This window comes from Sinocyclocheilus rhinocerous, unplaced genomic scaffold (assembly GCF_001515625.1).
Source record: "Sinocyclocheilus rhinocerous isolate Xijiao unplaced genomic scaffold, SAMN03320098_v1.1 scaffold1803, whole genome shotgun sequence".
Lineage (NCBI taxonomy): Eukaryota > Metazoa > Chordata > Actinopteri > Cypriniformes > Cyprinidae > Sinocyclocheilus > Sinocyclocheilus rhinocerous.
The window spans coordinates 169,726-192,818 of record NW_015656128.1 but is presented as its reverse complement, the minus strand read 5'-3'; the positions used below and the strand labels follow the sequence as shown (position 1 = coordinate 192,818).

The window sequence follows — 23,093 nt, the reverse complement described above, 5'->3', positions numbered from 1 at the left end:
ATTTAATTCACATACAGCACACATGTTGGGGAACATCACCAAAAAAGAATTTTTCTCCTACCATATATGTTTCATGAGATACTGAACGTCAAATAAGAATTATATGAAAAATTTCCCTTGACCACACTAATTTTTCTTACATTTTATCACCTATTTCTCAGCATGAGAATATTCAAATGCAAAGATTTTTTCCCCCCATAAAAATATAGAAACATTTCTATCAGACGATACTTACCTTTTGACTCTCCTTGCTACGGTCTTGGAGTTATGAGTCATTATTTTTGTGTATGGCACTCAGAAAACAACAGGTTTTAAAATTCCTTCAGGGAGTCGAGAGCCAAACAAAAATGCCTGTTTTGTTACAAAATACTGTAACTTTTGGATACTTTATGCTATCACCACAAAATTTGAAACCGATATAGATAACATGCTGGAGAACCTCATCAAAAAGAATTTTCCTCCTACCTTATTTCTGTCCTGAGATATTGAATGTCAAATAAGACAGATATGAAAAATTTCTCTTGAGCACTCAAATTTGTCTTACATTTTTATCAGCTATTTCTCAGCAGCATATTTTTCTAACGATACCAGCCTTTTGACTCTCCTTGCTGCAGTCTTCGAGTTATGAGTCATTCTTTTTGTGTATGTCACTCAGAAAAAACATCATCTTCAGTGAGGCAAAAATGCCCTCATGACTTAAAGGGTTAATATGTGATTTCTATAAATATTTTATTTATAGCCAGTGTTAATTTAGTGTTATTTATACACTATTATAGTATTATAATTTAGTATTTTAGTTTAGGTAGTAGTCATTTTTAAAATTGTGATTTTAACAATTTTTAAATATTTATATTTTGCTTTATTTTTAGTTTAGTTTTAGCCATTTGCCAGAGCAACATTTCTACAGGTTTATTTTGTTGGCTTTATTTCATTAACTGAAAATAATTAGTGAAATAGAGGGTTTTTTTTCGTTAAAAATAACAACACTATTTGCAGTGCATGTAACGGATTAGTTTGTTGGATTATTGATTGAATATTAGATTTATAACTAATGTGATTGGTTTGTTGATTTACTAATGTGTCATTACAGCATTATTAATATTTAAAATTAGCTTTTATATTTATATTTTCAGTTTTAATTTAGTTTAAATTTTAGTTATTTTGTGTGCTTTTGTCATTTTAAAAAATATTTCTGTTAAGCTTAAGTTAATTTTTATTTCAGTTTTAGGCAATGTTTGTATTTTTTCTATTCATTAGTAGTAAATTCATTTTTAACTGAATTATTTAATTATTAATTTATTTTTGAATTTTAATTTAGCTTTTGTCATTTTAAAAAATATTTCTGTTTAGCTTTAGTGAATTGTTTATTTCAGTTTTAGGCAATATTTCTATTTTTCTTATTTCTATTCATTGGTAGTAAATTCATTTTAACTGATTTAATTATTAAATTATTTATAACTTTTATTTTTGTATTTTAATTTTAATTTAGCTTTTGTCATTTTAAAAAAAATCTGTTAAGCTTTAGTTAATTTTTTATTTCAGTTTTAGGCAATATTTCTAATTTTTCTTATTTCTATTCATTGGTAGTAAATTCATTTTTAACTGAATTATTTAATTAATTATTAAATTTTATAACTTATTTTAATTTTAATTTAGCTTTTGTCATTTTTATTTTATTACTTATTCTAATTAGCTTTATTTTTAATTAAACTTCAACTTGAGCTTAAACAGAAATGTTAGAAAATTAGAAATGCATCCTGGGTTTACGTTTTTCATTAGTTTTTTCAATAGTTCTAGTTTTTTTGCGAGACACTGTTTATAGTGCTGATAGTGATGGATTAGTTTGTTGGTTAATTGTATTCAAATATTGGATGGCTAGTTTATATTTGACTGAATGCATGATTGAGATTCCGTCCTGATTTCCCGTAGGAACTGTGGGAACGTGTTTTGTAAGGACTGCTGTCACCTGAAGCTGCCCATCCCAGACCAGCAGCTGTACGACCCGGTTCTGGTGTGCACCCCCTGCCACGACCTGCTGCTGGAGTCCCGCACGCGAGAGCTGCGCTCGCAACAGCTGAAGAAAGCCATCGCCACCGCCTCCAGCTGAGACGGCCAATCACAGCGCGCCACACACACACTGGCGTCCAATCACACGCCCGTCTTTTAGAGCAAGAGCCGCTCTCTCCTCTGGAGTCCGGATCGGCTCTGAGACTGATCCACACGAGGAACAGGACGGATCAACTCCAAACACGAGTGCGGTTTGCGACGGAGGGGCGATTTTATCACTGCAAGTGAACTCCAAGCTTCTCTGATTGAGGACAGAAACCGGACCCAAAGGATCCTTGGGTTCCAAAGAGAGGCGTTTCTTCGTCTGGAAATAACCACACGGCCCGTATGCATCACACACATCCAGAGGCTCTCTATTTAAAACCAACCAAGCTGCTAGTATTTAAAACCGAAAAATTCTACTTTTGTATCCTTATTATTTTGTGCACTACAGAGGGGGTTTGAGACCAAAACGGGGAGATCTGCAGCAGTTCGTCTGCTGACATGAAGCTTGAATGTACGGCTGTTTGGTTTATTTTGATTTTTCAGAAACTGGAGGGAGGGACTGAATTTAAGCTGCCAGTTTGCATTGATTTGATGGCAGTTTTTTTGTTTTTCAGCCACTCGCGTCAAAACTGCGCTTTCGCTGAAATGTGAAATGGTTTCACTCGCGACTTTAAATGCCAAACTCAAACTCAAATTCCAACATATCAGTAATATATAAACAGAAGCACTCCTAAATTCATGTTTCATCTGGCTGGTTGTGTTTTGTAACAGGAAAAGCAAGAAAAAAACCGAGCAAGCTGAACATTTATGCTGTATGTTGTTGTGTACGTTACGGTAAAACTATAGCCATGTTGCACTGCTCCGTCTACTTTATCCAGAATACTAGTGTACTAGTTTCTTTTCTGTGACTTCATCTGAACAAACCAACGACGATAATTAAAATGACAATCTGAAACAGGTGAATCATTGGAAACTGGTGGCGATTTAAAGGACTTTTGTATTGGAGGGTTTGACCGCTTCGCTGCTGTCCACTCACGTTCTCAACATGTTCAAAACAAGTGCTATGATTTCTTTTTCACGTCGTCCGCGTCTTCAGGCCCTACGTTGATTGTGTATTGTAATGTTGGTGAACCTCTCAACAGTGCCATGTGTTTGATTTTCTTATGGATTCACTTTAACATGTTAGATGGTACAATAGCTAGAGGCTTAACAATCAGAGGATGATTTGTTGAGAATCGATGAGGTTAAAAACACTGAGAACCGGTTTGATTTTTGTCTGATGGGTTTAATTTTTCTTCTCCGTGGTGTTGATGAAGGACACATTTCGAGTTAAATGCATTGAAAAGGAACCCAGAAATGTGATATATTATATAGTTATTTGGTCTGTAATAGTGGCTAAAATGTGTCACTTAGTGAATAATTGTTGTAAAGAAATGCACTGTACAAGTTCAATCCCATGGGTTAAATAAAAAGATATGTCTTTATCAGCCATCTGTGTCCTGTGTTGAGATTATTCATCTTTGCTTTATCATTTTGTTCAAAATCATACCAAGCATGGAGCTTGAACACTAAAATTAACATAAGCATTTTTGTTTTGCTGCAGTTATTTTTTTCCTGTTATATTTAAAGGGGTAATCGGATGCCCATTTTCCACAAGTTGATATGATTCTTTGGGGTCTTAATGAAAAGTCTGTAACATAGTTTGGTTAAAATTTCTCAATGGTAGTGTAAAAAACAGCTCTTTTCAGATCAAGCCGTTTTTGTAGCATTTTCCTTTAAATGTTAATGACCTCTGCTGGCCCCGCCCCTTTCTTCCGAGCCGCTCAACTTGTAAAAGTGCATGTAGCATCCTATGACCCCTTTAAGAGTTTTCAAAAAGTCAACATTTAATATATTTAATACTGCAGTTAATATGCTATAAGAAAATCATCCTACAGAAGCTGGTTTTAAAACAAAAACAGCAGTCTGATCTTTAGCAGTTTTATTTATAGAGCACCTTTCCCACACTTTACAACAGATTTACATAAAGAACATAACACGTACAACACAAAAATATACATTCACAAATAAATAATGCATCTCTTTACCTGTGAATTTAAAGGAATAATTCTTATGGTCTAATGACAATGTTAATTACCACTGATTTTTAAAAAATATTTCTCCATCTATAAAAAGGAAAAACAGCGTCAGGCCTACTATTACAATGAATTAAAAGAATAATCACAACATTGCAACATTACAAAAATTAACATGAGACTAGTGAGACTGTACAAGGTTCAGCGTTTCACAGTCAGAAATGAAGGGAAGAAAGCCAACAGCCAATGCCAGTAATACTACTAATTAAAAAATAATAGAAAATGCCTCCAGTTCAACATCACAAATCTCAGCCTGCAGTGATAATCACTTTTTACTGAAGGTCACTGAGAAGAAAATTGACAGCCTTATAAAAATATTCAATTCACGTTTATTTGAATAGCACTTTTCACGAGACAAATTGTTGCAAAGCAGCTTCACAGAAGATTTGGTCGTTTTGTATGTTGGTTTAGGGGTTGGCATCATCTGAGGTCCTCTGAGGGGTTGGCATCATCTCTTCTCAGGTGTTCTGGATCCAGACTGAAGCTTGTGTAAATCCTAGTTACCACGGGATGTCAATCCCAGCAGAAACAGAGAAACAAATAGAGACATAATTAGCGTAGCTGCTGTTCCAACCATGCAAAAAAAAAACAAATGTGTTCAAATAAAGAAATGATAATGTGCATTTAATCAGAAATAATTGAATTACAAGGTTATGAGATACATTGTGTGAATGCTTGGCCAAAGAGATGTGTCTTTAATCTAGATTTAAACAGAGAGAGTGTGTCTGAACCCCGAACATTATCAGGAAGGCTATTCCAGAGTTTGGGAGCCAAATGCGAAAAAGCTCTACCTCCTTTAGTGGACTTTGCTATCCTAGGTACTACCAAAAGTCCAGAGTTTTGCGACCTTAGGGAGCGTGATGGATTGTAGCGTGGTAGAAGACTAGTTAGGTACGCAGGAGCTAACCCATTAAGTGCCTTATAGGCAAGTAATAATATTTTGTAACTGATATGGAACTTAATAGGTAGCCAGTGCAGAGACTGTAAAATTGGGGTAATATGATCATATTTTCTTGACCTGGTAAGGACTCTAGCCGCTGCATTTTGGACCACCTGTAGCTTGTTTATTGAAGATGCAGGACAACCAGCTAGCAGTGCATTACAATAGTCCAGTCTAGAGGTCATGAATGCATGAACTAGCTTTTCTGCATCAGAAACAGGTAACATGTTTCGTAACTTGGCAATGTTTCTAAGATGGAAGAATGCTGTTTTTGTAACATGGGAAATATGATTTTCAAAAGACAAGTTGCTGTCTAATATAACAATTAAAAAATACTCCTTGAACGTTGCTCTGAAAAGTAGTAAATAAACAAATAAATGCATTAATACCTGTATTAGTAGTAGTAGGCCTACTGCTGTATAATTATCATTAATAGGCTTTGAACCGTTTTGAGTCGAACAGTTTTGAACCGGCCATTAGATGTCACCAAACTCACATTAATGATTGTTTTGCGCTCAGCTGCTCAATATTCATAACTGCATATTTCTGTTGTGGATAAAGCAGGTGTTTACTCAGGTAACTTTATACAAGATATAGCCTAATAATCTCCCATATACACACTATAAAGTGTATGAGTAACAGAAATATGTTTACAATTTACAGCATGGTAAGATTATGGAATATTAAATATGTGTTAAGATGGGAGGCAATAAAAATAAAACAATAACAAAAGCCTAATTCAACACTTCCTGACAGAATTTTCCTCATTTAGGCTACTAACCATAAATTTCCCTGAAATAGGCCTACATGCTGGAACAAAAATACTGAAGGGATCATTATTAAGAATTTCGCCTGGAATAATCCAATCATGCTTTGATTCATGGAATTACAACTTGGGAAAATAATCAATGATAAACATACAAAGTTTGAATAAGATGACCTGTGATTGGGCAAGGCTTATTTTGGTCATATGCTGCCATGCACAGTTGGATTTTCTATAAATGTAGCCTTGTAGGTTGATCTAAACTGTAAGTTGATTTAGGGGAAAAAGCATCTTTCTACTAATAATAGTATGTATTATAGTTAGGTGAGGAGTTTTTTGTCATTGTACTGGCATTTATCAGATCTGACCATTAAAATGACTTTTAGATAGATAGATAGATAGATGTAAGAATAATTAGCATATTTCATACATAACATGTGATAAAGGTGAGAGGGGTGTGATGATGCTCTTGTTATTAGAGGAATGTGATGGGAGGGGCCAGCAGACTCCATCCTGTCCATTGATAGATATATTACTATATAAGAGACGATCACACTCTCAAAGGGTCACATTTGGTCGAGTCTCATTGCTGGAGTCACAGGACTTTCACAATGCGGTGTCTGCTTTCAGCGTATCTTCTGCCACTGATTCTGCATTCGTGCAGCGGTGCAGGTGAGTCCAGCACATTCATGATCTAGCTATGCTCAATGATGCTGCTGCTGCAGTGCTGCTTCATATATGCGTTCAAATTCAACTTCATTCACAAACTCTACAAACCTACAGCGCTTTGCAGGTAACATCAATCTGATCATATATCAATAAGGACATTTTGCACTGATCAGATTAAACTTACTGAATGACCTCAGATCTATATCAAATTTATTAGTATTCATTAATAGCTAATGTGCATCATTTAAAGGTGAACAGACCGACTCTTCTGTGTAGTAGTATACTAGCCTACTAGAAATTTACATATATTCTCAAACAGTTATATTTACAAACTTTTCTAGACCAAAAAGCTGCTGAGTCTTTTTTTTTTTTTTTTTTGCACAAAACACTCTGATATAACATTTGAACGTTTCAGCAAGTTTTAAGCTTTTCAAAAGTAGCTACACAATGGAAAAACGCATGGTTTTTTTTAACATCTTTATTACAGTTTTGACTATGCAGAGCTAATGACCGATAAACACAATTTTATTCAGAACACACAATAAAGATGATCAATTCATTAAACTCAAAACACGTTTTGTAGGCTATTTATGAATCTTTTGTAAGTCGCAAAAATAATGTTAGCTTACCTAGGCAGACTGTCAGAGAGTTATTAATCTAATTAATGTCATCCGACGCACGAACCTCGAACCCCCTAAAAAAAATCAATCTTGCGCGCTGCCTCATTTTCTGGAGGAAGGAGCATCTTTCTTTCTTTCTGCTCAAGGACACTCGGTCCGTTGCTGTTCCTTATATAGGACGAGCTCCTAAAATCCAGAGTGTTTGGCAGCGTAACGCGGTGATGAAGCTCTGAAGCGGCATGATAGCGCTGCACCTGTACTCAGTCATGCCAACTGCATCAAGACTTGCTATAGAAATATTCCGTGCCTGATCCGTTCAAGTTTGTCGAATTTGTCCTTTGGAGCCCTTTGTACCGTAGACCAAACGTCATCAAGTTTTTGTGATATGTGGTAAATTAATGAACACTTAAGTGATAAATAATTATTTGGTTTTCAGAAGCAAGGTTCTCTGTTGCTATGGTTACCTCCAAAAAAGAGGAACATTTCTGTTTGTGAGGGTCTATTTAGGCTACCGCTAGATTAAAATAGGCGGGTTGAATTTGTCAGGTTTTGTTGTTATTTATAAGTATGAAAAACAATAAAGGGATAAATAATTAGCCTACAGTAGGCCTATTTGAATAGATTTTCAGACGCAAAGTTTTCGAGCAGCGTACTGTTGCTATGGTTACCACGAAAGCGATTTCTGACTATTTACCGGCGCTCCGAGTGTAAATACGGGTTCTCTTGTTTAATGTTTGAAAAGCTAGTTGAAACGTACAAAAGTAGTAACAATTTAGCTAAATGAACAATAAAGTGATAAATAATTACAGTAGTCTATTTATGCTTCTTTTTTTTATTTATTTATGCGACGCGAAGGGGCGGACAGCGCACTGTTACTATGGTTACGTTGACAGACGAAGGCGATTTCTGTTCACGAGCGTTTATTTTTTGGTTATTGAAACGTTTGACTAGCCTGTTGAAGCCTACAAAAATAACGACATACATTTTGATGATTGACAGATTAATTCCAGCGGTGCCAAAACTTATTTAGACAGTTAAGTCACACTTTTCAGTTAGATTACGAAATATCAAAGCAAGTGTCAGTTATTGTAAATAATCGACAAACATGATTCTAGCTTAAAGACATTAAAACACAATCTGCTGCTTTGATGTTAGATTTCCTGTTCTCTAGGATCTAAAGATATTTAAAAATTGACACACATATTTTGTATCTGCTTTGAAATGACGTGTATTGTAGAAAAGCGCTATTTAAATAAAAATGACTCGACAAAAGGAAGATTGTTCACTTTGAAATGCTAAAACAATAGATGGAGTGTTGAAAACGAGGACAGTCGGTATTCAGTGACTTTGTTTGTTGATAGTTAGTTAATGTGATTCAAACTTTGAAAAGGACGACGTTAGCGAACAGAAAAGATTTGATGGATATCATTTCTAATGCAATGACATTCCGACATTTTTAAGTGTGACTTAAGCATCCAAATATACTTTCTAGGTTAGCTGTGTCAACAAAATGTCCACAAAAGGCTGTATGTCTCTATTTAAGAGCCACTTTATATGCGTGTTCAAGTGCTTCTGTATAGAACAAACAAACAATGACTGTATCTTCATATCAGCATTAATAACTGATTATTTATTATTCAAGCAGACAAGAGGTTAAAGAAAGCTCTGCAGCTTCATTGTTGATTCATTGTGCTCTTGATCAACACACTTACTGTATCACGGCTTCAGTCTCTCTGGAGTAACCTGAGGTGAAGTCAACTGTAAATGACTTTTAATTAAAGCATCTGCTAAATGGCAGCCGTCTAAATTAAAGGTCAATAAATATCAATATGGTTTATAAATGGCACCTTAAATGGTACTAATGAAGCCAGTGGGAATATTTACATGCAGGAGAACTGCATAATGACATGCTGAAATATTGGCTCAACCTAATAAAGAAAGAAAGAAAATGTACAGAATGCAACACTGCAAATCTCGCCGTCTACATAGGCAGCTTCCTTCTTAGTGCTGCTTCTTAACCAAAATAAAAAGTGGCTCATTTAAAACTGTCTTCAAATAATTCTTCCTCATGTAAAGTGCATGACTGACAACAAATGCTTTACAATAAAAAAAAAACTTTATTAAAAAAATCTTACATACTGTAAATATTGAGGTAAAGTGCAGCGATTTTTATTGCTAGTTTTCAGTGCAATATAAAATAAAATGCACAGTGCATTTCTAATTTCTCTCAAATGCATGAATCTAAGTACATTTTGGGATTGTTTTAACCAGAAAGGATACATACCATCCTGCCTTAGTATATAGGTTTTCTTATTAGACAGCACAAACTTAAGATGCCTTAAATGTTGCCTATGGTGCACTGCAAAAATAAAATAAATAAGATGTATTTATTAATTTTTTTAAATAATTTGACGTTTATAGTTCATAAATACAAAGAAATGTGAATTACTTGAATCTACTTAAAGGCAGGGTATGTGATTTGTTTCAAAAACATTTTTTGTTATGCTGGTTGAAAGTCCCTTCACATTAAGGTGACCAGACGTGCTCCTTCCCGGGGACACGTTCTGCACAGGATTTCTAAAATTCTAAATCGTTGTATGACATCAAAGTACCGCGAGAGCTATAGAGAGCAAAGCAGACGGCTCCATGCTTTCGAATCTCTCTCGCGGTACTTTGATGTCATACAACGATTGATCTGAGCAGCGCAAACAACCAACACCTGGTTATTTTAGGCGCTTTAGAAATCCTGTGCAGAACGTGTCCCCGGGAAGGAGCACGTCTGGTCACCTTACTTCACAGCCCGATAGGCATCACTAAGTTAAGTGGCCTAAGTGTATTTATATGTATTTATGTTGTCTGTGGAAGGCGTAGGACCATAAAATGTTCGTCTAATCATATCCCACAGTTCAAGGGCTACGATAGGCTGTCCTGTCGACGTATGTATTTGCATACATCATCATCACCACGTTCCACTGCATTATTGATGGCAGGACCGAGTGAGAATGTAAGGCATCATTACTGTAACATCATGCGCTTTGTACCGAAATGTTTTCTCACCAGTGAATGAGACATGAGGTAATCTGACAGCATTGACACTGTCTCTTATCTTGTCGCTGATGTCTCTGCTCTGTCTGTGTGCGGTCATGTGTTTTGGAGGAGGCGTGGCTTTGGAGAGCGATTTGCAGGCAGGGAGGGATCTTATGCTTTCAAAGCTAGCTTGCTATTGCTAGACTCTCCGAAATCGTCGTCTACCCTACCTTTAAAAACCCATGTAAGAACCAAGGGAACTTCCTCCAAATGTTGTCCCAACAAGTCAAACACAGAAAGAATTGAAAATGTAACAATATTGCTGAAATGTTAAGCGTTTGTGAGTTCCCAGCATGCATTGCAGCAATTGTTATTAATGGGAAATTTGCCTTGCCTTGATGTATTTATTGGTTGAATGAGGCATCTACTGAACAAACCAAACTCACAAAACAAAGTAGTGTTATTTATTCCTATTTTACATTGTGCAGCTCACTCGGTTTTGGAAGAGAATGTGTGAAAAGCAATAAATATGAGGTCAACTTTAGCAAACGTGTTCAACCGCAGCCTAAATGCAGTCATGTTGTGTAGAATATCAAACAGCATACATTTACAAAAAACATAAATAATATGCAGTTTGCATGTTCTGCCAAAATGCCAGAATGCCTTGCTGTCTAAATGAGGTTAAGGTGTCTAAGCAGATTTCCGCGTTCACATGATATATATATATATATCGTACACACAGTGATGGATTTGTTTTGGTTTGCATGCATGAAACCGTATTTTCTTTGCTTTGTCTTTTGTGTCGTTGTTCATCTGCAGTGTTGCGTCTTTGGCTCTTTGAGATATTACTGTGACCCACTGTGACACTCACTTTGTTTCTCGCGCAGCTCTAAAGATCAAAGGCTGTTTGTGAATTCATATCAGCGAACAGGCAGGTATTGTTCTCTGCTGACATGCGCTCCGGACTCGACGCGGTTAATGATAGCCGAGACCAATAAATACCTTCATAACACCTGCTCATTAATGCCAAACTAATTCTTATGGATCAGCAGACACAATCTCTCATCCACATTTACAGTATGCATTGAGAAATGTGTTTATTATGGTCAGAAGTAATTAAGCATGAATGTTTGCACTAGTGCCATTCACTTTTTCAGCAACATTGCTGCTGGAAGTATTTTTTCCATTCATTTTTCCCATAGGGATTTTCAACAAGTCTCTATTTAAGCATTATAAGCCACGAGGCAAACAAACCAGCTACAAGCAGAATCGCAACAACACAAACTCTGATTTGAAGCAAAAAGGTATTTAAAAAGTGAACAAAAAACAAAACAAAGATACAAGACTGGGAACTTAACTCCAACGAGGGAAAAACACTCCAATCACATGAGGCATTGCAGATGACATCATCAAATGGAGAACTACTAATCTATTTAAGTTGTTGATTATGTCAATAGAAACAATATATTTTAAGTTTATTGCAAAATATGCATATATACAGAAATATTTTGACAGTTTAGTGAGACTTGATTTTGTCATTTGTGGAGTGGGCGGAGCTCTTTTGACATGATTTCCTCGCCGAGACTCTCTGATTGGTGGAATTTTGTGTGTAGATAAAAAAAATACCGCCATGTACCGTGAAACCGGTATAATTTTGAAAAATACCGTGATATCAATTTCTGGTCACCGCCCAGCACTATGCAGAATTATGAACAATGTTGTTTTTCATCACAGATTCAGCTGTTAAACAATTATTTTAAAAAACAGTTGAAATAATGCAGGCTCACAGCTTCAACAAAAGCATAAACCATCGATTAACAAACTCGGATCTAAAAGTAGGTTATAAGCAGTGTTGGGGAAAGTTACTTTTAAAAGTAATGCATTACAATATTGCGTTACTTCCTAAAAAAAGTAACTAATTACGTTACTTAGTTACTTTTTATTGAAAGTAATGCATTACGTTACTTTTTAAATCTGGGCTGGGCTTGCTTGTTTGCTTTTAATATAAAAAGTTATATTTTTGGCAAATGTAAAAGCCCTTTCACACCAAAAGCATCAGGCTGAAGGAAATGTAAATTCACGTCTGTACAGTATACTAGTTACTTGAAAAAAGTAATCTGATTACGTAACTCGCGTTACTTGTAATACGTTACCCCCAAAACTGGTTATAAGTTCTCTTTAAAAATCTATTTCCCAATTATTTATTTATTTATTAATTTTTATTGATTGTAACCTTTTATTTAATATCGTCTGTTTTGGGTTGGTTGGGAGAGACTGAAATGGTAAAAAGCATAGTCTCTTTACAAATAACATTTGTTCTTGAATAATAAAAAAATATATATTTATTTGTTTGTTTGTTTGTTTATTTAGTGTAACGTTTTATTTCATACCTCCTAAGGCGGTCTGTTTGTGGTTGGTATAGTTCCCTGAGAACAAAAACATTTGTTCTTGGGAATAAAAATAAATAAAAAGAATAATAAAAAATAAAATAAAATAAAATTTAAAAATGAAGAAAAAAAACATTTATTGATTGATTGCATTAGACATCATTTAGTCGCCCAGAGTGAAGATTTAGTCGCATATGCGAGTGATTTACACGCAATGTAGAGGGTTGCAAATGTAAAAGCCCTTTCACACCAAAAGCCTCAGGCTGAAGGAAATGTAAATTCACGTCTGTACAGTATACGCAGAAGAAGAAAGTTCAACACTCTTCAGCAATAAAAAAAGAAGAAGAAATGTTAGCTTATCTTGTGTAATTTGTGCTTATTAGTATGGTTGAATTGGATCATCGAAGGTCAGCAGCAAATTGGTTAATAAAATGGGATTAAATACATAAAGGATATTTGTATGATTTAACCTATTTAATTATTGCAGCTCTGCAATAATTAAATAGGTTACATAATACAGATATTTTAATAATTTAATCTACAAATCTCTTTACAAATAACATTTGTTCTTGAATAATAAAAAAATATATATTTATTTGTTTGTTTGTTTGTTTATTTAGTGTAACGTTTTATTTCATACCTCCTAAGGCGGTCTGTTTGTGGTTGGTATAGTTCCCTGAGAACAAAAACATTTGTTCTTGGGAATAAAAATAAATAAAAAGAATAATAAAAAATAAAATAAAATAAAATTTAAAAATGAAGAAAAAAAACATTTATTGATTGATTGCTTTAATATCTTCTTTTGTTTAATATCTTCTAAGGCAGTCTGTTTCTGCTTGGTAGTTCTTGAGAATAAAAATAATAAAAGGAATAAAATTAAAAAATAATAAAGCATTTTATTTATTTATTTATTTTCTAAAGCAGTCTGATTCTGGTTGGTAGTTCTTGAGAATAAAAAATAAAATAAAAAGAAGAATAAAAAATACAAATAAAAAGACTGAAAAAAATAAAATGTATTTATTTATTCATTCATGCATACATACATTCAATATTGATTGAACCTTTGATTTAATCTCTTCTTAGGCAGTCTGTTTCCAGTTGGTTGGGGAGGGACTGAAACGGTTGCTATACAAATAATATGTTCTCAAGTTTTTATATCTGGAAGCGACTGTTGCACTTATTATGGTCATCCTAGAGACTTCTGTGAGGGAATGAGATCAAGTGCATTCTGGGTACAGGCAGCACACAATGGGAGATGATAAACAGGTTCTGGGTGAGGAAGGATGGCCGGTTCACACGTCCCTGGCGTTCCTGGCTTTGTGCTCCAGACGGCTCATGGGGAGAACCTGGGGTTTTCATCTGGCTCTGGAGACGGCAGGTCTGCGTCAGGTGGAGCGAGGATGAGGTCTAAAGACATGCCCGCTGTGCCATTTCTCTAGCACTTCCTCTGCAAAACGTTCACTTCCACCGGCCGGCCTTCCATGTGTGGGACTGAACTTAGAAATAACAAAACGAGGCGACCCGACCCATTCGTTTCAATGGCGTGCGTGTTTTTAATAAATATTGGATTTCAGAGATAGGGTCAAAATATTTGTGAGGTGGAGACATGCGTCTCCATTGTGAAAGATTAATCAAATAAGAGTCGTCTATATGAGATAGCGGAGACAGATAGAGCGCCGGACCCTCGACTCGTGTCTGTCCAGCTAACAAACAATAGAAACGCAATTCCTGTGTATTAGAGGCATTTGAATGGCAGAGAATAACAGCTAAAGATGGAGACGTGGGAACAATACTTTGTTTGTGAGGGAACAAAACAAAACAAGTGAACAATCGGGGAAGAGTTTAATAAACATGAAATGATGAATTTGATTGACACTGAAGTGACTAAAAACAAGTTTGATGCCAAAGCGGTGAACTTTTGAGCTTGATGAGGTCAATCTAAGCAATGAAATACTAATACACTTCTATAGAGAAATTAATCAAACTCAAACTCAAAAAAAGCTTGATAACATGTCCATCCAAAGTTTTAACACAAACAAGCGAATAAACTTAATGTGATGCATATTTCTCAGTCACGCATGGCAAAAAATCATGCCATAATTTATCATTAAATATTTGCATTTAATTTTATTTAAATGATCATATTTTCAAAATGCATTAATTCAAATAGCTTAGAATCAGCATAAATCTGTTTGTTGAGAAAACAGTTAAATTTATCATTAGGTTAAAAAGTATTAACAATGTATGAGGGTTGAAACTAATTGTATTTATTGAAGATATGCATTTAAAACCTATTCAATGTATTAGTATTATTATAGAAATCCGACTACTTTTATTTATGCATGATTGAAATGAAAATGAAAATGTGCATCACATTACGTTTATTAGTTTATGTTAAAACTGTGTAATGCAAATGCATGGAAATTTTATGTGCATTAATACATTAATCTTATTTATTTATTGGGGGGGAGGGGCACAATTCTATTTTATTCTATAGAAGTCATTAATGTTTAATGGATGTGAACATGCAAATTGGCTGATATTCTGATTAAAAACGGACATTTAAAAATAAAATGTTTTTACTGCACACTTAACAGTCAGATCTATTAAATATGATCATTATCTAGTTCATTATATCTTTCCTTTAATAAATATTTTGTCATCAGTGTCAATACAAGATCATATGAGCTCAATGAAAGGTCATCAGATCAATTTATGAATTAATAACTTCTTGCGGAAGAGAAATATCTCTTGCATTAGCCAAGAAATGACCTTCCTCAACTGTGTGAGGTGTATTTTAACCTCACTTTCTCTTTAAAGAGGTCTGACCAACTTCATATCCAGTCATTTTTGATCTCAGCAATGTCTCAAATGTGCAGCAACGTCTGCAATTAAAAGTCAAAGATCTCAATATGAACTCTCATAAAATGATCTAAGCTGCTCATTTTACAGCTCTATACTCTTATTATATGACAATAATCAAATCATTTGTGACTTTTTATTTTTTATTTATTCATGATGCATAAATCTCAGTTTCAAAAAATTGACCCTTATGACTGGTTTTGTGCTCCAGGGTCACATCTGGGTCATCAGTGACATTTCTCTTAACAGGATATATAACAGGATCTGAAAAGGAGACCCGGGGTCACGAAATCCAGTCATGATGACTGAGTAACTTCTTGAGAAGTTGCCTGAGAGACATCCCGTTAGTTACTTCTGTTAAGAATATGAAGATAGTTTAGTCATCATCAACAATTCTCATAACAATTCAATATAGCCTGTGCTCATTGTGAGCGGCAGGGAGAGGTTTTCCTGTCGGACGAGTCAATGGAATGAAGTCATTACAATTAATAACTTGTTTAATACACTAGCGGTCAAACGTTTGGAATGATTACAATTTTTTATGCTTTTGAAAGAAGCGTCTTCTGCTCACCAAGGGTGAATTTATTTGATCAAAAATACAGTAAAATTGTGAAATATTATTGCAATTAAAAAAACTACTTTTCTATGTGAATATCTGTTAAAATGTCATTTATTCCTGTGATGTCTTCAGTGTCACATGATCCTTCAGAAATCATTCTAATATGCTGATTTGGTGTTTAATTACTATCATTTATTATTGGTGTTTAATTATTGATAATAATAGGAAACACATATTCGATGTTGAAAATAGAAACATTTTCTAACATTTTAGAAGTAATAACTGTCACTTTTAAACAATGTGTTTGTTTTTCTGAATAAAAGATGTATGAATTTATTTTTATTTTTCTTACTCCAAACTTGTGGTAGTCTATCACAGTTTCTACTAAAATATGAAGCAGAACAACTGTTTTCAACATTGATAATAATCAGAAATGTTTCTTGAGCAGTATATTAGAATGATTTCTGAAGATCATGTGACACTGAAGACTGGAGTAATGATGCTGGAAATTCAGCGCTGCATCACAGAAATAAATTACATTTTAATAGATATTCACATAGAAAACAGTCATTTTAAATTGTAATAATATTTCACAATTTTACTGTTTTTACTGTATTTTTTATAACTACTGTATTTTTATATCAAATAACTACAGCCTTGGTGAGCAGAAGAGTCTCCTTGCAAAAACATTTTTAAAAATCTTAATTATTCCCAGTCATCTAAATAAAGTATTTCAGTTTACTAACTCACCTTTTATACTCACACAGACTGGTGCTACCAGACACAAGTGAGCTGTGAATCTCACTGTAAAGGTAAGTTGAGCCTCTATGTGCATTTTCTGTTTCATCACATCACTCAACTATCTAAGACGCATATAAACTAAATCTAACGTTACTTCTCCATGTTGCTCTAAGAACCAGACCGATGGAGTGAAGTCAGTGCAGACTGTGGGAAGAACAGGCAGTCACCAATCAACATAGTGACGAAGAAAACCAAGCTGGACGAGCGGCTGACGCCTTTCAAATTCACCGGCTACCAGACCGTATTCGACAGCACCATGAAGAACAACGGCCACTCGGGTAAGACTGCAAACTGGACAAGAACAGCAGCTGAAGACGAGAATCAAAACTAATCTAGCCTGATGAAGAGCATGTAGCTCAAAATGTCATCAGATTTGGAGAAATATAGCATTGCATCAGTGTCTCAGCAATGGATGCTCTGCAGTGAATGGGTGCCGTCAGAATGAGAGTCCAAACAGCTGATAAAAACATCACAAGTAATCCACAGCACTCCAGTCCATCGGTTAACATCTGGAGAAGACAAAAGCTGAAACTAATCCAGCATTAATACGTTTTTAGCTTCAAACTGTTGCCTCTTGCTAAAATACGAGTCCATAATCCATAAAAACACTGCGTTATTTTAGATTAACGACTCGTATTTTAGCTGGAAACAACTGTTTAAAATTAAAAACACCTTAATGATGGATTTGTTTCTTTTGTTTTCTCAAGACAATAACTGATGAACTGGAGTGGTGTGGATTATTGTGATGTTTTTATCAGCTGTTTGGACTCTCATTCTGACGGCACCCATTCACTGCAGAGCATCCATTGCTGAGACACTGATGCAATGCTACATTTCTCCAAATCTGATGAAGAAACAAACTGCTCTGTGTGACGCTGGACTGTAATGTTGTGTTTTCCACATCAGTTCAGGTCAGTATACCCATCACAGCCACAGTGTCTGGAGGAAACCTGGGAGAAACGTACAAGGCCGTGCAGTTTCACCTCCACTGGGGCACTAACGGAGGTCCTGGATCTGAACACACCGTCGATGGAGAGCAGTATCCTATGGAGGTGCGACCAACACCATATCAGTGAATAACACCAGCCAATACTCGTCTATTCCTATTTTTGTGCTGCTGATTCCAAAAATACTGTTTTGCTCGAGTTTTTATTTATATATATTTTTACTTTTAATCCGTATTATTATGTGTATTACTCTCTCACCAGCTGCATATTGTGCACATGAAACAAAGATTCAACAGACTTGAAGATGCACTCAGAGATCCTTCAGGAATTGCGGTGCTGGGATTCTTCTACGAGGTTTGAAATGTGCATGTGCTTTAAAATCAAGAAATATGAGTATGTTTAGTTTGCTCAGAGATGATTTTGAATTTTTACAATGAAAAATCCACATTGCTTCAAACTTTCAGGAGTCGAGCAGCTCTAACAGAAAGTATGATCTCTTCACACACGGCCTGCGCAGCATCCAGAATACAAGTAAGAAAGCAACCTCAATCTGAACAAGCGCTTCTGCAGTATTACAGGAATATTCCATATGTGACATGCTGTTGATCAACACAGACAATCATTTTGACTTGGTTTGAATAAGTGCATTTCTGATACCTTTATATTTTAAACATCTATTGATGGTGCTCTGATTCTTTTACTTGTGAATGCATTGTCTGCATTAATCAAAAGCATGCTGATCAAGATGAATATATGCTGGAATATTCCTTTAAGAGTGAAGTGCGTCATTTATTCAGTGTTCAGCTAGCTTGTGCTGTTTCAGTTTAATCGTGTCATTCAGTCAATGGTCATAGCTTGACTTCCTGAAGAGTGAAACACTGATACTTTCATAACATTGATCTGTTTGTTTGAGCGACACCATATATGCCAGATTATGACTCAACCAGTGACGTGAGCTTGAGAGACAATAGGACTATCTGGAAACAATTGTTATCTTTTTTTGTCTTTATTATGTTACGCGTAGTGCTGTTTCTAGCAAAGAAATTACACACTTTTAATTAGAATTTAAAAAAATAATAATTTTAAATAAAAAAACATATATATTATTGTCTTCCCTAAAAAAAAAAAAAAGAAAGTAAAATTAATTTTAATTAAAAAATAAATCCTGGAATCTACACAAAAAAATTTATATTATGATAATATTCTGGATGTTTTCAAATAAAGCTAATGATAACATGAAAAGAAAACTTTATGCATTTCTAGAAATTTCTGGAGATAATTATATGCATTTGTAGAAAATCCACTACCGTTTAAAAGTGTGGGGTCAGTAAGATTTTTTTTAATGTTTTTGAAAGAAAGACACAAATGCTTTTATTGAGCAAGGATGCATTAAATTGACAGTAAAGACATTTATAGTGTTATGATTTCAAATAAATGCTGTTCTTTTGAAAAATAAATTGCATGACGGTTTCCACCAAAATATTGGGCAGCACAACTGTTTTCAACATTGATAATAATCAGAAATGTTTGTTGAGCAGCATATTAGACTGATTTCTGAAGATCATGTGACACTGAAGACTGGAGTAATGATGCTGAAAATACAGCTGCGCATCACAGAAATAAATGACATTTTATCATATATTCACATAAAAAACAGCTATTTTAAATGATAATATTTAACAATTTTTTACTGTATTTTCGATCAAATAAATTCAGCCTTGTTAATCAGAAGAGACATTGTTCAACAAAGCTGTCTGAATGACTCTTTTTGTTTGCGCAGATGGAAACACGACGCTCCGTAAGATCTCTCTGAATCAGCTCATTCCTCCTGAAGTCAACATGACTAACTATTACCGGTATGACGGCTCTCTAACCACACCGGGCTGCACGGAGGCTGTGGTGTGGACGGTGTTTGAAAACCCCATTCCCCTCGACAGAGAACAGGTGCGACTGAAGCTGCCTTCACGCCATTATCCTGAACACCAAAAACTGGACATGAACTCGTATTTAAACTCATTTACTTTGCTATCTCTTGCCATTATAGTCAGCTATATTTAAATAACCATTTTATGCACATTGCATGTATTTTAGCATTTATTTGAATGGAACTTCAGAATAGCGCAGTGAATTATACAATAGTGCTGGTGACGTTTATTTGGTTGTCAATGAATGGGATGCTACATTTTATTCAGCATCCATTGGATATTGACTAAATATCTTCAATATATTCTCACTTTGATAAGATTTCCCCAATAAACGGGCAAGAATGAACATAGCTACGAGAAGAATCACAACAAACTTTGATTTGAAGCAAAACAGTATTTGAAAATCATACAAAAAGAGATCAAAAAGATAAAAGACTGTGAACTTAATATCTTTAATGGAAGAATTACAAACCCATGAAGCATGTGAATAATACAATTATTAACTTAAAGTTGTTGATATACATCATTTTTGATTTGATTGTCATGTTAAACAGTGTTATTTTAGTATCATTGAAATACTATTATAGTTTGTATTAATGTTAAATTAGATTTTTTTTAATATTGTCAGATTTTTCAGCTATCTTTTTTGTTTTCATGTTTTAGTAATTTTGTTGTGTGTTTGTCATTTTTATTAGTTTTTTAATATGTCTATATATATTTTTATTCATTTTTATTTCAGTTTGAGTTATTTGAGTGCCGAACAAGACACTAAAGAGTTGTTTTGGCACAATTAGCTTGTTTCGATTTGTATTATTTTGCAGAATTATGGGTAATGTAGTTTTTCACCAGAAATTCCGCTTTTAAACAATTCTTTAAAAGATAAGTTGAAATAATGCGAATTGATGGCTTCAACAAACGCATCTACCGTCGAATAACAACCTTGTAGCTCACAGTAGATCTGTTTTTAAAGGCTAAAAAAATCAGTTCATCTATGGAGAAAATGAATGGGATTTTTACTTTCTATTAGGATTTCAGAAGTGAGCACTTAAAGGGCCAGCTCACCCCAAAAATCAAGCTCTGATCATTATGTGTCTTCAAACAGCTCCGGGCTTTTTCCACCCTGAAGTTCCACGATGGGAACCCGATGGTGGGCACATTCAGACCCGTTCAGCCGCGTAACAGACGCGTGGTTTACCGGTCCAGCGGCGCAGCGGTCGCCGCCAGCGCCGTCCTGATTCTGGCCTCCATCAGCTGAGTTATTTTAGTACATCAAGTTAAACTAAATGAAAATGAGAAAAGTTGCTTTGGCGACTAGCTGAAATAAAATAGTTTATGTTTTCATATTCGATATCAGTTTATGTTTATTTTATTTGTAGAAAATTTTTTTATGGTTTTAGTGCCAGCGCCGTCCTGATTCTGGCCTCCATCAGCGCAGCGCTCGGCCTGTCCCGTCCGAACTAGAGCGAGACCGACCCGCTACCGGCACACAATCAACACAATGAGTTCTCAGCCAATCAACAGACCAACAGAAGAAAACCACAAACAAGCTGTTTCTACAGGACAATAGAGTAGTTAGTGTAGAATCTGACCAGTAGACGTGTGTTCATAGCTATCAATAGGAGCTGAACTAAAGCCGCTCGGACTTTCTGTGAAGGTCTGACGGGGAATAAATGCATGACCTTTATCTGTTATAGACATCTGCCAAACACACACACACACACACACACACACACAGGCTATATTTACAAAGGCTTTGATGTGCTGGAGACGTGCATTACTAACACACACAGCAATGATCAGCACTTTACTGGTGAAAGGTCACAGAGTTCAAGGGTGAAAGGTCACAGAGCCGTGAGAATAGATCGGAGAGAAACCCAGATATAGCAAACACAAATACATCTACATTAATTCTGTTGACAGTTTCACAGGGTGTTTCACACTTGAGTTCAAAAGAATCAAATTCGCTTTAAATGAATCAAGTTAATTGATCGAGAATTGAGAATTAAAATGTACAGTGGGTACGGAAAGTATTCAGACCCCCTTAAATTTTTCACTCTTTGTTATATTGCAGCCATTTGCTAAAATCATTTAAGTTAATTTTTTTTCCGCATTAATGTACACACAGCACCCCATATTGACAGAAAAACACAGAATTGTTGACATCTTTGCAGATTTATTAAAAAAGAAAAACTGAAAAATGCTCAGTATTTAGTAGAAGCACCCTTTTGATCTAATACAGCCATGAGTCTTATTGGGAAAGATGCAACAAGTTTTTCACAACTGGATTTGGGGATCCTCTGCCATTCCTCCTTGCAGATCCTCTCCAGTTCTGTCAGGTTGGATGGTAAACGTTGGTGGAAAGCCATTTTTAGGTCTCTCCAGAGATGCTCAATTGGGTTTAAGTCAGGGCTCTGGCTGGGCCATTCAAGAACAGTCACAGAGTTGTTGTGAAGCCACTCCTTCATTATTTTAGCTGTGTGCTTAGGGTCATTCTCTTGTTGGAAGGTAAACCTTCGGCCCAGTATGAGGTCCTGAGCACTCTGGAGAAGGTTTTCGTCCAGGATATCCCTGTAATTGGCCGCATTCATCTTTCCCTCGATTGCAACCAGTCGTCCTGTCCCTGCAGCTGAAAAACACCCCCACAGCATGATGCTGCCACCACCATGCTTCACTGTTGGGACTGTATTGGACAGGTGCCTGGTTTTCTCCACACATACCGCTTAGAATTAAGGCCAAAAAGTTCTATCTTGGTCTCATCAGACCAGAGAATCTTATTTCTCACCATCTCGGAGTCCTTCAGGTGTTTTTTAGCAAACTCCATGCAGGCTTTCATGTGTCTTGCACTGAGGAGAGGCTTCCGTCGGGCCACTCTGCCATAAAGCCCCGACTGGTGGAGGGCTGCAGTGATGGTTGACTTTCTACAACTTTCTCCCATCTCCCGACTGCATCTCTGGAGCTCAGCCACAGTGATCTTTGGGTTCTTCTTTACCTCTCTCACCAAGGCTCTTCTCCCCCGATAGCTCAGTTTGGCCAGACGGCCAGCTCTAGGAAGGGTTCTGGCCGTCCCAAACGTCTTCCATTTAAGGATTATGGAGGCCACTGTGCTCTTAGGAACCTTAAGTGCAGCAGAAATTTTTCTGTAACCTTGGCCAGATCTGTGCCTTGCCACAATTCTGTCTCTGAGCTCTTCAGGCAGTTCCTTTGACCTCATGATTCTCATTTGCTCTGACATGCACTGTGAGCTGTAAGGTCTTATATAGACAGGTGTGTGGCTTTCCTAATCAAGTCCAATCAGTATAATCAAACACAGCTGGACTCAAATGAAGGTGTAGAACCATCTCAAGGATGATCAGAACAAATGGACAGCACCTGAGTTAAATATATGAGAGTCACAGCAAAGGGTCTG

The 23,093-nt window shown here is 35.7% G+C and overlaps 2 protein-coding genes across 2 annotated transcripts in view; both read left to right on the top strand.

Moving 5' to 3' along the window:
* Positions 1–3,537, top strand: part of LOC107719345 (myotubularin-related protein 4-like) — a 12,342-nt gene extending 8,805 nt beyond the window's left edge. The window contains exon 4 of the mRNA XM_016526743.1: positions 1,930–3,537. Coding sequence (XP_016382229.1) covers positions 1,930–2,107 — 178 coding nt within the window. The 3' untranslated portion in view covers positions 2,108–3,537. The remainder of the gene's footprint in view (positions 1–1,929) is intronic.
* A 2,903-nt stretch (positions 3,538–6,440) lies between these two features.
* Positions 6,441–20,942, top strand: ca4a (carbonic anhydrase IV a). The gene is made up of 8 exons (XM_016526744.1): positions 6,441–6,562; positions 16,782–16,826; positions 16,929–17,093; positions 17,722–17,867; positions 18,024–18,116; positions 18,227–18,293; positions 19,543–19,706; positions 20,790–20,942. Exons 1-8 carry the CDS (start codon positions 6,502–6,504, stop codon positions 20,940–20,942), a joined length of 894 nt encoding a protein of 297 aa, XP_016382230.1. The 5' UTR covers positions 6,441–6,501.
* The last annotated feature ends 2,151 nt before the right edge of the window (positions 20,943–23,093 follow it).

What these genes read in the sequence shown, in the direction of transcription:
- ca4a (XM_016526744.1), top strand. Translation starts at nt 6,502, where the DNA reads ATGCGGTGTCTGCTTTCAGCGTATCTTCTGCCACTGATTCTGCATTCG. An exon ending in GCATTCGTGCAGCGGTGCAG is followed by an intron (nt 6,563 to 16,781) that starts GTGAGTCCAGCA and finishes ATACTCACACAG; the next exon opens with ACTGGTGCTACCAGACACAA. An exon ending in CTGTGAATCTCACTGTAAAG is followed by an intron (nt 16,827 to 16,928) that starts GTAAGTTGAGCC and finishes TGTTGCTCTAAG; the next exon opens with AACCAGACCGATGGAGTGAA.